This window comes from Lampetra planeri, chromosome 2, assembly GCF_965212315.1.
Source record: "Lampetra planeri chromosome 2, kcLamPlan1.2.h2, whole genome shotgun sequence".
Lineage (NCBI taxonomy): Eukaryota > Metazoa > Chordata > Hyperoartia > Petromyzontiformes > Petromyzontidae > Lampetra > Lampetra planeri.
Genome location: NC_136108.1, coordinates 19,367,600 through 19,381,977, shown reverse-complemented (window position 1 = coordinate 19,381,977; position 14,378 = coordinate 19,367,600). Strand labels below are relative to the sequence as shown.

Genomic DNA, 14,378 nt, shown 5'->3' with positions numbered 1-14,378 from the left:
ATCATTATCGCTGCAATGCATCTTCTAAGACTGTGGTACAACCTTTAAAAAACGAGTTCCTTTCTTTACACAAATGCACATAACGGACCCAGTGCCCATGGTTACAATGTAATCCGAAGTTATAAATTCGTAGCACCATTAATGCCAATTAAAACGTTAGCAGTCTGATCTTCTACATTTGCCAAATTCAAGGTGTGCATGAATCTCAGGACAGATCCACAATGTACAGTAGAACCCTTCTTAACGACCACTCCTGTTAATGACTAATCGATTGACGACGGGCCTCCATACAGCCCAATGTGTTCACTTACCGACCATTCGCCTGTTAACGACGGGCTTTCGACGAGCAAGTGACCGCTAATTTCGGTCAATCGGCGAGATCCAAAATGGTCTCATCCGGCCTCGGCAAATGAGCGACGTCCATTCATGAGCGTTGGGGCATTGTTTAAATTCAGTGTCTGCCGCGTTTTAAAGTGGAAGCATCTACTCGCTTAACGACCAAACCACTTAACGACGGTTTTGTGGAACCAATTACTGTCGTTAAGAAGGGGGTTCTACTGAATGCGGTGCTTTTCTTTCCGTACCGATCCCTCTCGTGAAGGACCTTTTTGCCAGTAGTGGCATGAGTTTTTTGTTCATTGAGTTATCATATTCTATAAACATTTATGAGCACTGCTTCGTAATAAGTCATCAGTCTTAAAATGTAGAAACTGGCCTCTGCCAGAGTAATGTGGAATGTCCACTGCAAGCTCTGGGTAAGGAGATAATTAGATGTTTGCAAAACAGTTTACAAAATGATAACCCATACAAACATACCATGTATTCATTATTTCACAATATGACCACAATAACATCAGTTAATGATGGTAACCATTCTTCATATTGTCCATGTGCATGATGTATTGACATGTCATTATGCATATCAATATTTTAATGGTCACTAAAAACTTGGCACACAATTTCATGAGAGCATTGACCGTGAATTGCTTTCAAACGTCTTTAAAGATTGATTTTCTTTCACTTGATGGCTCACCCGTAAATTATTATTTAATGTCAAGCGTACAAGGCACACAGTGAGCAATTTGGTGCTTAAATTAAGATCCCAAAGTATTTCGTTTTTATGGCGAGACCTTAGTGCGAATTCACTTATATATCTCTACACATTGTATAACGTGAATGGCCGCTTCTTCCCATTCACGCAAACAGATGTGATGGCTCGAAGAGGGCCCGGGAGATGGTTGACGTCTGGCTTAAGGGCACAACTATGGAGACCGTGCCACTAAGAGCCGAGTGCACTGCGCTGTAGGAAAGGATTACGCGCGGTCGCCTCATTCGCCGTAAAACTCCCCGGGCCAGAACAGATGGAAACTATCGCGCGTGCCACGGCTATTTGCCAAGACGTACGCTGGCTTGCTCAATCGCACGCGGCGGTACAACGGGGGCGAAGCCTTGCAAAGTTGACCGCACATGGCAACAGTCGAAGTTTTACTCTTTCCAGACTAACCTTCACCCGGGATTATTGTAATGGTGTTTTTTTTTCTTTCAAATATTGGGAAAGGAGTGAAAAAAAAGAAAACGTAACTTTGTTTCACTAATTCCTCGAGCAGCACACGAGCACAATTACTGGTACCGCTGTCAAAGGAACCAATTACACTGGGGAGCAATGCGGCCAGCGACGAACACAGCTGCTTGCTGTTTGCTTCTTGTGATGCGTTTTAAAGGCTAATGTGAATTCCATTTGACTGTCCTTTCATTATTCTTGCTAATGACCTGTTGCAGCCATGCCTCTTTGACACCTAATCCTGCGAATTCTGGCCTATTTAATATCAGCTTATTTTAGCGCTAAGCTGCGCCATTCCCTCTGCCTAATGCATGCAGCAATGCATTACATTACCATAAACAATTAAGTCAAATGTATCTCATTTAACCGTGTTGACCAATTTCATCGTACTGCCCCATGTAATGAAATAACATAAACTAAATATGTTCAAAGTCAATTTTGTTTATGCACGTTGAAATGTATTTTAACTCCTCCTGTTATGGATTGAATTGGATTCAAGACTGTTTACGTTTCCATAAACGCATTACGCATAATATGAATTTGATTAATTGAAGGCATCAGAGTGATTATGCAAGAATTATAATTGCTCCCTTGAACTTTAGCTCTACAGATGGAGGCATTCCATTACATACCCCGGTGATCACACACTGCTCTCACTTTTTCCTGTGTGGCAAATTGAAATCTAGGGAAAATGTGAGACAAGAGCGATAGGGAAATTTCCTTTTTGCGCTCAGGGCTTCCCCAAGAGCCCAGTGGCCAATGTGCTTAGCCCGGAGAATGGCAGGAAGTGTATGGAAGGAAATGGCCCCTATGGGAGGTGCCCACTAACTCGGCACGGAAACGCGGACCCTGCGAGTGGCGTCGTTAACGTGCCCGCAATAAACATTGTCAAGCCTGTAACGCTCCTCAGATTGCAGCGGCGTTATTGGACTGCAAACATAGGGCTTGTTTCAAAGTTGACAGCTAACCAGTAAAAACCAAAAGAGAGCGCATGTTGGCGCCCTGGCCGACGAAGATTTATGGGGGCCCTTATAGATGAAAACATATTGCTTTGGGTTCTTTTATGGGGACCCACTTCACTCTTACGTTCCCCTGAATTTTGCAGCAAGCATAACCTCTCAATTTTTTTTCTTCCGCTATATGGCTCCCAAGTGGGTTTTGATTTCTGCTCATACAAGGTATTTATTCTCACACAAGAGCATATCTAGGCCTTAGCTGTTGGGGGGAAGCCATCATTACCAATCGCGCCATCACCACACCAGAGATAATGCCGTAAAAATTGTTACGATGTGGGTGGGGGGGGATTTGATTCTATCTGAAAACAGTGTCAGTATTGGAAGACATTACTGCAAGCATAAATAAAATATCGATGGAAATAATGCTGAGCCCACAATATTGACAACTGCTGTAAAGACATCAAAGGTTTAAATGTGGGTACAAATACTGACATATTACCGGGGCATTGAACTTTGGTTGGTGGCGTGACCCAAATACATTGGAAGGAATTAAGCAACCGTTATTAAACTTCTTTTTTTATTGTGGGAGTGCCTGTCAGAATATAAACGTGCATTTATGTCAATGCAACTTTCCTTGGAACAAAATTGAAAGAAAAACTATGGCTTTTTTGATGATGTTGGTACAATGCCGAGTGTCTTTCCTTGTAGACGTCTGCCTCAAATTTATGATAACATAGGCAAGAGCATTGCTTCACCTCCTTGGTGTTTTGTAGAAATGTAATTATTCACCCCCTCCCACCCAGTTTAATTAAATATCACTAATCCTGGTCATGATTTCATTCAAGATTCAATTTGTTTCCATCATTTGCACTGACTCGTATTGTTTCACATGTTCCGTCTGATGCGTTCCATTAGTCTAAAAGTAACATTTGCGTACAATTTGCATAAATCAAAAAGCAATACATTCTTATACGCACAATGCAATGCATGCATCCCATTAGTAAGAATGACAGTAATTGTAATCAATAAATGAATACATGGCTCGTGTTTAGATTTGTCAATGTTTCTAGACAAGAATCCTGTTTAACAGACGAGGAAAATGAGCTTCCTTAATTGCCGTTTTTTTTTCAAAATGTAAGTGGTACATCACTTCGATGGACAATAGTTAATATTTCAGCAACATATACATCTACCGTGTCATTTCAATTTGCATATACTTTCTGAATAGCAGCAATTTTCTCAACAACAATAATAAAATGAACAGTCCTGCCACCTTATAATCGAATCCTTCCCACTTTTTTCGTGTAATTCTGATAGCACGGCGCTATCACGAGAGCACCGCTTCACTAACGACTGTAATCCGCAGTAGTTTCACAAGCAGAGGAACAAGATTGTGGCCGTGATTTTTTGTTTTGCCAATTAGGCATTTTGTTGGTGGAATTTTTCAAACTTGTTGAAAAAAACCTGGACCGTGACGCCTTTCACGCGTGGCATGCTCTTTTTGTTTCGAACAACACTTCGGGACCGTTATTTGACCCACCGTCAAGCAGCTGGTGGTTAATACAGGTAGGAACAACAAGTACCACACTGCTCACCAGGGATTATTTGTCTGTCTGTCGTGCATAGCCACGGCCTCGATTTGTATTTCAAAGAGCGCTTCGGGCGGGCTCAGCACCACGTGATGCGCCGCCCGACGCAGCTTACGCCGCGTGACACGGATCGCACGAATGCGCTGTCCAACCAAGTTCCTACCTGCCCACTCCGAAGGAACGTGTTAGCCAGGGACGCCACAAACATCCTGCAACGAACTGTGAACACGCCTTCACTGGCGGGTTTGAGTTCCCTTTAAACCAGGACGGGGACCACTCGGACAAGTCCCTTTGAGTCTTGCGTTAGGTCACTTTTGTAGATTGCGAGCATGTGGATGTGTTCTATAAAATAAATAAATAAACATTAATACAGTTTAAATATGCAAGTGTGAACAAAAACAAGGATGTGCATCGCCCAATGTTTGTGTGAGCTGGAGAGCATTGCCTGTGATAATGCAACAAATAAGTTGAATAAGCCACACTGCAGGCATGATCTTAATTAATTCGTACAAGACTGTTTTTTATTTACACGCTTTTATTGAACTCACTCTGTCTGTTGTCGTCGTTGTTGTATCCTCAAATCTTGTAACTCAATTTTAACCCACTTCCCAATGTGGTATCCACTGCAAACTTGGTATACTTATGTCATACTGATGACAATACCATATTCTATCATAAAAAATGTAAAAAGTATTTTTAAACATTCATTTTTACATGTTATGTTTCGGCTTGGGTCTAATTCTCCACGCTCAACTGACGTGACCACGGTCCCGTACGTTATGGCAAGCCTCGGGGCCACTTCCTGTTTAAAAAAAAAAAATTAAATATTACTTATCTTTGTTTCACGTCGTAGTTCTCCAACACGATAGACTGAATCGAGCTGCCCATCAAGCAAAGCATCTCCTTTTCTGTCGAGTCGTGAGGTGAAGTGATGGTTGCGTAGGGTAATAATGAGATTATAAATTTACTTGCTGGACAAGCTTTTGGTTGAAATAATATGATGCATTCGTGAACATTCTGTGAGCTCGTTGAGTGTATGCATGTGTTGAGAGATATTGACAAATACAACATTACAAATAACACTTCGCTTTTATCAGATTACAGTAAAGTAGGGGGAAGCTCAACAGAGACCGTAAAGAGAGACAGAGAGCCAGGCACAATGATCAATTGCTAGCAGAAACCAGTTCACTACTTTTATTATGATTCGTCTTTTTACAAATTAAATAATAATTGTTTCAAAACAATTTTGATGGAAGAAATTTTATCAGTTTGAGACAATGAAGAAAGTAATTCCAGAAGTTATCAAGTAACTATATTCTTTTGCGTTCACAAAATAAGGAATTATTTAACGTTGCTTTTAAAACCTTGAGTAGTCGTTGGACATACTGGATTCCTTTTAAAAGTAACTCAGCCGATCTTTTACACTCCCACGTTGACAATTGAGAACTTATGTGATAAATTCTTGCCAGTACCATTCACGTTTGCTGTTTCACAGTCCTCGCTCCAAACGGAAACGCCAGTGAGAGTCAAGAACATTCTCTGATGTGTTACCCGGACCAAGTTGTTGTAGTTTATCCTTGTGACTGCATCAGTCTGGCGCCGCGGTGGCGAGATGTTAACTACCTCACCTGGTCTACAGGAGGTCGTCGGTTCGATCCCGATCCCGACCCTGACTCCTCTATATTTGAAGTTTGCATGTTCTCCCCGTGGTCGCGTGGATTTTTCTCCGGATCCTCCGATTTTTCCCTCCACATTTAGAAACATGCGTTTAAGAGTATTTATATGCAATACATTTCCACGTGATAATTCACTTATTTGAGCTATCATATGTGGCCAGGTCACTTCTATAAAAGAGCTACATAGCTCAGTGGGCCTTACCTAGAAAACATAAAAAAAATAGTTTACTTTTGGTCTCCATCCCTGCCACTCAATGTGTGCATGGACAACAGTATGGAGACTTGTTGAGTGCCAATGCCGGTTTTATAATATTTTTAAGCTTTTTCGTATTTTTTGTTATGGTAACACAGTTGGGCGAATGTAATTAATGGAGAGCTGAGGGAGTCCCTCTCAAAAGCTGTACAGAGGATTGCCATGCAAACACAGTACATGCATAATAGCGACCTTCACTTACCCATTAATTCAAAAAATTTGGACTTTCATGGACTGCGGTGGGATTTTTTACGAAATAATGTTTTGAATTTCACCTTGAATTGGTGGGAATAACGTCCCACTTGCTGTACTGCCATGTGCTGGCCTCCTTTATTGCCACGTAGGATGGGTTTGTCTGCACACAGGCCATCAAACTCATCCCGAAAGTAATGGATTACAGGCAATTAGCAGCATGTTCATTTAAATTGGAATTGGAAATTTACGGGGTCATAGGCGTTGTAAGTACAGTGCATACCGACTGTGTGTGTCTATAATGTTCGGTAAGAAATTCTGAAAAAGACTGTATTACATGAAACTCTGCATCGTAAAAACTCAGACCTGCGTCAACTATAAACACATTGCAAGATTTGTAATGCTCTGCGGGTGTGCAGGAAATGAGAAAAGGGTATCTGTTAATGACATGACTATGAGTTCATTGCATACTAACCGCGCTTAATGGAATGTAATAAATGCTTTAAAATATGACCGAATTGAAAATATTCATGGTGTAATGTGTTAAAAACAATCAAAACCAGCTTAAACATAAACAATGACCTTTTCACGTGCAAAGACAAATAGTTAACACATACTCTTTGGTTCTTTCGGTAAAATAACGTAGGTATAAAATAAAATAAAACAGTCTGCATCAGCGGCAGACCACACTTTCCCACCTGATGACGGACGCTTGTGTTGCGCCCAAAACGTCGTGATTTATTTTCTACCTACGTGACTTTACCGAAAGAACCAAAGAGTTTGGATTCCTGCAGTCAGGAAAGCTTCAAATCAAGTTAACAAATATTTACATTTTTGAATTTTCAATACCGTCCTGTCATTTATAACGTATATTTTATTTAATCGTATAATTTATCAAATGTGATTTATGTTTGTTTTAAAAAAAAAAAGACTATTCGTAAGTGACAATGCAATGCAACATTAACAAAAGCACAGATTTAAACATGCGCTGTTCATTTTTAAATACCGCAATTTCATAAACACAGTAGATGCATTGTTTACAAAACAAATGACATACGTTTGTTGTTGCATACTAAATTTCCTTACAATTGGTAGAATTCGACGCATTAGCACAGGAGTATACTCACCATGTGCTCTTGTGATGCACAGACAAACATATCCGCTGGAGAAAAACGTGTACGACCTCGAACGAATGCAGCACTAAACTTTTTATTTCAGACGCGACCTGGCTATCACAAATGATAGCTCAACGAAGTGGCTTATCATGTAGAAATGTATCACATCTAAATACTCTAAATGCATGTTTCTAAATGTGGAAGGAAAACCCCAAGAATCCAGAGAAAAATCCACGCGACCACGGGGAGAACATGGAAACTCCAAATATAGAGGCTTCAGGGTCGGGATCGCACCCACGACCTCCCGTATACGAGGCGAGGTAGTTAACATCTCCCAGACACCACCGCGGCATAGCAACCAATGAGATTTGCCCACAGGCTGCCTCAATCATCAAAGGGCGATTTATTTATTTATTTTGGAGAAACTCCAGATAGCAAATCTTTACTTGGCATGAGAAGCCAAACACCCAGACAGACATTTGCAAGTGCTGAATCGCAACGCTGTAATTGTAAAACCTAATCATACAATTATATAACTACATACAACACAATTGGAAATATCTGCTTAATCTTATCCAAGCGTGAACCATTTGGATAAGACTCGTATATTCGTCACAATATTGGAAATGTATGTTCTTTTGCAATTAGTAGTTATATACTTCATTTATTTATGTTTATTTGTATTTCGTGACTTGCTTACCTTTTCTCTATTTTGTATTTTTTATTGTTGTTGTAATTCGCTGACCAGCCCCTTACTGGACATCCGTGAAAAAAAGACTCATTGGATTCTGTTAACTTATTGGCATTCATCACGGTTTCATATTAAATATCCGGCTTTATCCGGGCTTTACATATATTTGATTACAGTATTACATCGTTTTAATTATTTTATGGCCGAATATTCCTCCATCAAAGCATAGTAGCATGACAGATTTTTTTTAATTTGGACAACCGTGTAATGTTTCCATAATTTACTGCGATAATGTATTTCATTTACATTATACTAGTTAGGTAATTACCCGAAATAAAAAATCAAATCTACGCAAAAAATAATTATGCAAATCAAACTTTAATTCGCTTTACGAAATAAATCATTCCCCTTTTCACTTTGTTCTGAGATTACTCGGTCGGGACATTTTCTTTTTTCTAAAGGAATATCCAAAACCAATCCCCATTCCTCCTTTTTCATATAACATTGGCAGCGCCACGCAAGAGAATAGTAATCTACAACGGAGATCCTCACTCAGGAAACTCCTACATTAGTGCGTTTGACCAGTGCCATTAATGGATGGTTTGCACGTGGTAGAAAAACACTAACCGCAGTACCCGCTACGCAGTGCAATGTGTTGGATCTGTGCGATGGTTTCTCTCGGTCTCTGTCTCCACTGCGATGTGCCAAGACACCGCGATTGTCGCTGCACTTCTGCGTGGTCTCTGAGCTACCATTTTGTCATAATCAATAAGATGAATAGCCAGCGGCGCTAATGATGAAGCGATGGAGACGTTGCAATAATTACATTTAAAGAACACACACTCGCATCACATTCGTCATAATATATCAAGCACTTAAAATGTGTAACTTCCATTCAATATGATTTGTGTTAATTACAACGGGCAAATGTGGTGCATTGCAGGTTTGAGTCCGTCCCATGATTATATATCGTCGTTAAAATGTGTTCCATTTTTTATACGTTTTAAATGTGCATCAATATGCAAATATGTGATGAAAAAATATGTGATGTTGGCAAATTGTAAATGTTCAGAAGTAAGAATGTACAACATTGATCATAATAATATCGGTCCCGAAAACCTACGTGTTACAACATTGATAGATTTAGAGGATTATGAAGAACCATGTAGCTTGCATCACAATCCTAAAGATAAAGATTGTAACCTGCCCCAGTGATGCAACTTAACTCTGCACCAGAATTACCATTGACCAAACCACAAAACACTCAGCCACACCATAGATTCCAAATAGAACCTTTACATAGCGTCAAAATACAGTAGGCTTTATAAATGCGTTAATTACGAGCCAATATACAATACAATTTACATTTATATAGCGTCTAAATGCAACCGCAGATGCTTCGTAGGGGCAAAGATATTTAGCCCTATGCACATGAAAACAAATGGGATCTTAAGTCTTGACTTGATTAAGGCCAGCAAGGGAAGTCTCAGCTGCGGCGCCGTGGTGGTGAGATGTTAACTACCTCGCGTGGTATGCAGGAGGTTTAAGGTTCGATCCCGACCCCAAAGACGCCTGTATATTTGGAGTTTGCGTGTCTCTCTCCCCGTGGTCACATGGATTTTTCTCCGGGTCCTCCGGGTTTTATCTCCACATTTAGAAACATGCGTTTAGAGTATTTGTCTGCTAAAAATTTCCACATGATAAGCCACTTCATGGAGTTATGATTTGTGGCCAGGTAGCTTCTGAAAAAGAGCAATATAGCTCAGTGGGCCTTAGCTGGTAAAATAAAAATATAAATAAATTTCACCTGAAGGCGATTGCTTGTGTTGCGATCGAAAGTCGTGATTTTATAAAAAATATTTTTCTACCTACGTGACTTTACCATAATACCCAAATAGTATGAATTCCTGCAGTCACGCAAGCTTTAAGTCAAGATGTATTATTAGTTTTAGTTTAGCTGCAAGAAAGTCGGGAGGAAGGGAATTCCAGACGGCATTACAGAATCTTAGAGCGAGGACTTTCAAAATGGCGTAGGAAATAGAAAAAGCGAGGAAATACAAAAGCATAATGTGTGTATATAAATACAGTAATAGCTCAGTTTACATCGGGGATGCGTTCCTGAAAGGTGCGACGACGAATATCGAAACGACGTCAATCAAAGCGACTTACAGCGTCGTAGGCAGAGACGAAGGCTGAGAGAAGGCGACGGATAACGAGAAATGACGGACGACGATGCTGTCAGCGACGTAAGTGTGTGTGGGGGTTGAGGCAATGGCAAATCAGGTAGCGGTGTTAATAATAAAGTGACGACGTATTCGCCGTGTCTCCCCGTATCTCGACCGTGTCTCCCCGTGTCTCCCCACATCTCGCCGTGTCTTCCCATGTCTCCCCGTATATCCCCGGGTCTCCCCGTGTCTCCCCGTATCTCGCCGTGTCTTCCCATGTCTCCCCGTGTCTCCCCATGTCTCCCCGTGTCTCCCCACATCTCCCCGTGTCTCCCCATGTCTCCTCGTGTCTCCCCATGTCTCCCCGTAGACTGTGTGCCGTGTATCCATAAGGCTAACGCACTTGTTCACTATGGGCCAGGCTCAATGGCATCTTTGCGTTCAACTTCGCATCGCACGATAAATAAAGGTCATCATGCGCCTGATGATTGTGGCAAACATTACATTGGCTTTTCACTTTTTTTTAGAAGCAATGTCTTTTGATCGTTTAACGCTACAAAAAATGAGCAATTTCTCACATCGCCATAACGAGCACTTTAATGTCATTCCCTATAAAAAAACATTACCTTCCATAAAAATTTAAATGTTATATAGGCACATAGATACTATATATGTGTAAAGATTGTAGTGTAGAGAAATTCCATTGTATACTTCTTGCTTGATGTTGGGGGTGATTGTGTGCTTACCTGCAGATTTTACACTTAACTGGGATGGAATGAGTGAATAAACATAGATTTTCGGATGAATTGGCCACCATTATCCGGTTACTTCTCTTATCTGCATGATGGCTTGGATATAAGGAAGAATTATCAACTTCCATGAAGGTTTTTGCTGACACTTCTGAGTGACTTATTGCGGGAACATTTTCAGTTGAACAAGTAGGCTTTCACGGCTAATATTATCGATAGCTTTTTTTGGGTTAAATTACGTAAATATAAATGTGTCGTTAAACCCACCACCACCTGACACAGACATTTAGTTAGGTTTGTCACGTAAACAAAACATGCCAATTCGTCACTCGTGTGTTGGAGAGTAAACGTTTACAATTCGAGTACGACGTTTCGCCAGTATTTAGAACCAACCTCATCAAGCAACAGCCAGAATTATGGAGAAATCCTCCTTCTTCGGTAGAATGTATCGCACAAGATAGGAATGTGTGCGGATCGTACAGGCTGTGCACATAATAGGAGGTGTGTGGACAACAGAGAATCGGCAAAGAGGAGTTTTACTGAAACCGGAACAGATGAATGGGGTTTGGTCAGGGCGGTTGAGAATCCTTTTTTTTGGAATGCAATTCACTGAGTGTGAAGATATCCTTGTTTTTTCGGTAAAGTCACGTAGAAGGGAAACAATAAAAGAAAAAAGAAAAGAAAATATTTATTGTTTCCCTCCTACGTGACTTTACCGAAAGAACCAAGAATATGAATCCCTGCAGTCACGAAAGCTTTAAATCAAAATTTTAGTGTGAACAGTTGAATGCGTGTAGATTTTTTAATGTGGACCGCACAATATACGTGTAGGTATGTCATCATCATCATCATCGACGATCACTCAGGGTCGAGTATTGATTGTTCCTCCTGGTGGCTCCTGTTTGTGGATCTTCAAATGGCTGAAAAGGCCGATCTGAGAGCTTCTGCTGCAATGTGTGGGCAAGGGTACGTGATGATGGTGGTAGGGAGGTATTGTGAATGTGCCTATATGTAGAAAGCCAACTGTTAATTTCACTGCGCGATTCTCCACCGTGTAAATGTTTGTTGTTAGACTTGTTTGCCCTGCTAAGCCTCAGCGAGTCTCATTAGTATTTTGAAAAGGGTCCTACAAAGTTGTTTGCAGTAGGGCGGGAATGATTGCTTTGATTGATTGTATATTCCAATTGAGAAATGAAGAAAGTATGACACTTGTGTACGCACAGGTCATCAAAACTGCGTGCATATATAACAGTAGATGACTTAATGCATGTCTATGACACATGCAGACTATTTGCCAAATTAGCAGATGACTCACTTGGGATTATGTACAACCAATAAAGTCCTCCTACTGGCAGACGAGTGCCCCAAGTTACTCTTGTGAATTAAACTTTCCTGGTCTCTTGAGGTCTCTTCTGATTAAACAAAATAGACGTAACAAACGTAACCATTAATGCACATTAACCTTGCAAGGGTACGACTAATCTCCATACATACCCATACCTTGCCCGCACCTCCGATTACCACGCTCGGCTACATACGGTGCGAAAGAAGTTCAACATACATACGGAATTAACCTGCGATGTTACGTACAGGATCACTGAAGTAACAACTTGATACCTGGCGTCAACACTGACGCATGCTGTGTAATCCCTCTGTTTTTCACGCCGCCTGATTGCCGATGTTGTGTGCGGCTATTTGCAGGAGCTTCTCAAGGTCTGACCACCTGGCTCTGCACATGAAGAGGCATATCTGAGTCTCGCATCCACCTCCCTCGGACTCCTCAGACTTTGCACTCCGATGCCAACGATGACCGCCACAGCCCCGCCACCACAGCGCTACCGACTCCCAGCAAGAACACATCGGTTCTCCTCGGTGATTAAACGAAACGCAGATCGGAAGGTCCTATTTTCCAAGTGGGCATTTGGTAAAACAGACACCAAGTGTGATGACTTGCTTCTAGTTGATCCATGCACTGTGCGCATTCTTGTGAAATAAGTGTTGAATTTCTATCAAGTATGAGTTTTAAACAGTCTTTTAGGCTGTGCTATAAAACTGTTTTGCCCATCCACGTGTGGGCTCCGAAATCGGAAACAAACGATTTTATTAAAGTTGAGAAATAATCGTCCCAGGGACGATGAGAAAGTTGTGCGCTTCGGCGCACTCAATACATTTCTAAGAACTGCCCTCCGTTTTTCATTATCTTTCGTCTCGCAAGGATATCTGTTGCACCCTTCAACAATATCCCTGCTTCACTAGCATGATCTAAAATGGGGGGGGGGGGTGAGATAAGAGAAAGATAAATAAGGACACTTTAATACTTTCAATGTCTTATTCTTATGCAGTCACCTGAAGAAAGGCCACATGCTTCACTCGTGGTAGTAATTTTTTAGTGAATCAATTTCAAAACATTTGACACCTTGGAAAATGAACAGAGTCCAGACAAATGTCTCTGGCTTTGATTAAAAATGTGCAGCGCTGCACAGGCAGCAGCCCCCCGTTAAAGAGCTGGGGTGGCTGCTGGTCCTTCCATTGCGCTCGCAAATGCAATGTTGGAAGACGGAGAATGGGAGGCACAAACCACAACGATAAAATCCATGGATTGCACCTTTGCTTCAAGCGGACAGAAAGCAAATAGAACGGAAACGCATTAAAGGGAAAGGTCTCGGGTTTTATGTGTTCCGTATTTCACGCTTCCTTGCCGGTGCAATGTTGGCAAGTTTAGGGCAGCGTCGATACTCTGTTATGTTTTCAAAGTAGATCGTGAGTAAGGAAAGCTTTCAAAAAACACAGAGCCATTCATAGAAACTGTGAAATAATCTTGTTTCATCAGGGGGAATCTTTTTTTCCATTGTCACGTTATCTGTCCCAATGGCACCCGTAACGTGTCCGCGAAATGCGTGGTATAATTGGGTTTTTAACATCCTCTTGTCTGGCTTTCCAGACGAAACGAAATTATCTCCTCCTGGTTACATCCCAGAGTGGTGCCTTAAATGTCATGCATTGCGTGTACACGCCATCCGTCGGATTAACCGTCACACGTTGACATTTAATGAGGGGGTGCAATAACAACGCCTGTTGTCTCTGTGCCCTTACACCATTGATTTGACACCATATTAGCCATGTTGCAGACTCGATCATTATGCGGACTGTTACCAACCAACAACACTATCAATATGCACTTACAATGGATGTCAAAGACACCCTCAAGGTGTTTGCCTTTGATGCTTGGGTACATTTTTGTAAAGGACATGACAAGAGGGCATTTTTCCGTGCTGTGTATGCTTTGCTGGGTTTTTTTTGCGAATTAATACGATTTTTTTGGAGGGAGGGGAGGTAATTTGTGTTGTTGCTACTTAAATTATTGTGTACTGGAGTAACTTACAAAGTACTATCAGGTTATAATTGAGAGCCATATTGTTGGTGTTATAAAC

The 14,378-nt window shown here is 41.2% G+C and overlaps 1 protein-coding gene across 1 annotated transcript in view; it reads left to right on the top strand.

The window, feature by feature from the left end:
- Nucleotides 1-13,353, top strand: part of LOC144729464 (Krueppel-like factor 6) — a 63,597-nt gene extending 50,244 nt beyond the window's left edge. The window contains exon 4 of the mRNA XM_078609781.1: nt 12,649-13,353. Within this exon, the coding sequence (XP_078465907.1) occupies nt 12,649-12,700 (52 nt within the window). The 3' untranslated portion in view covers nt 12,701-13,353. The remainder of the gene's footprint in view (nt 1-12,648) is intronic.
- Nucleotides 13,354-14,378: the final 1,025 nt, after the last annotated feature.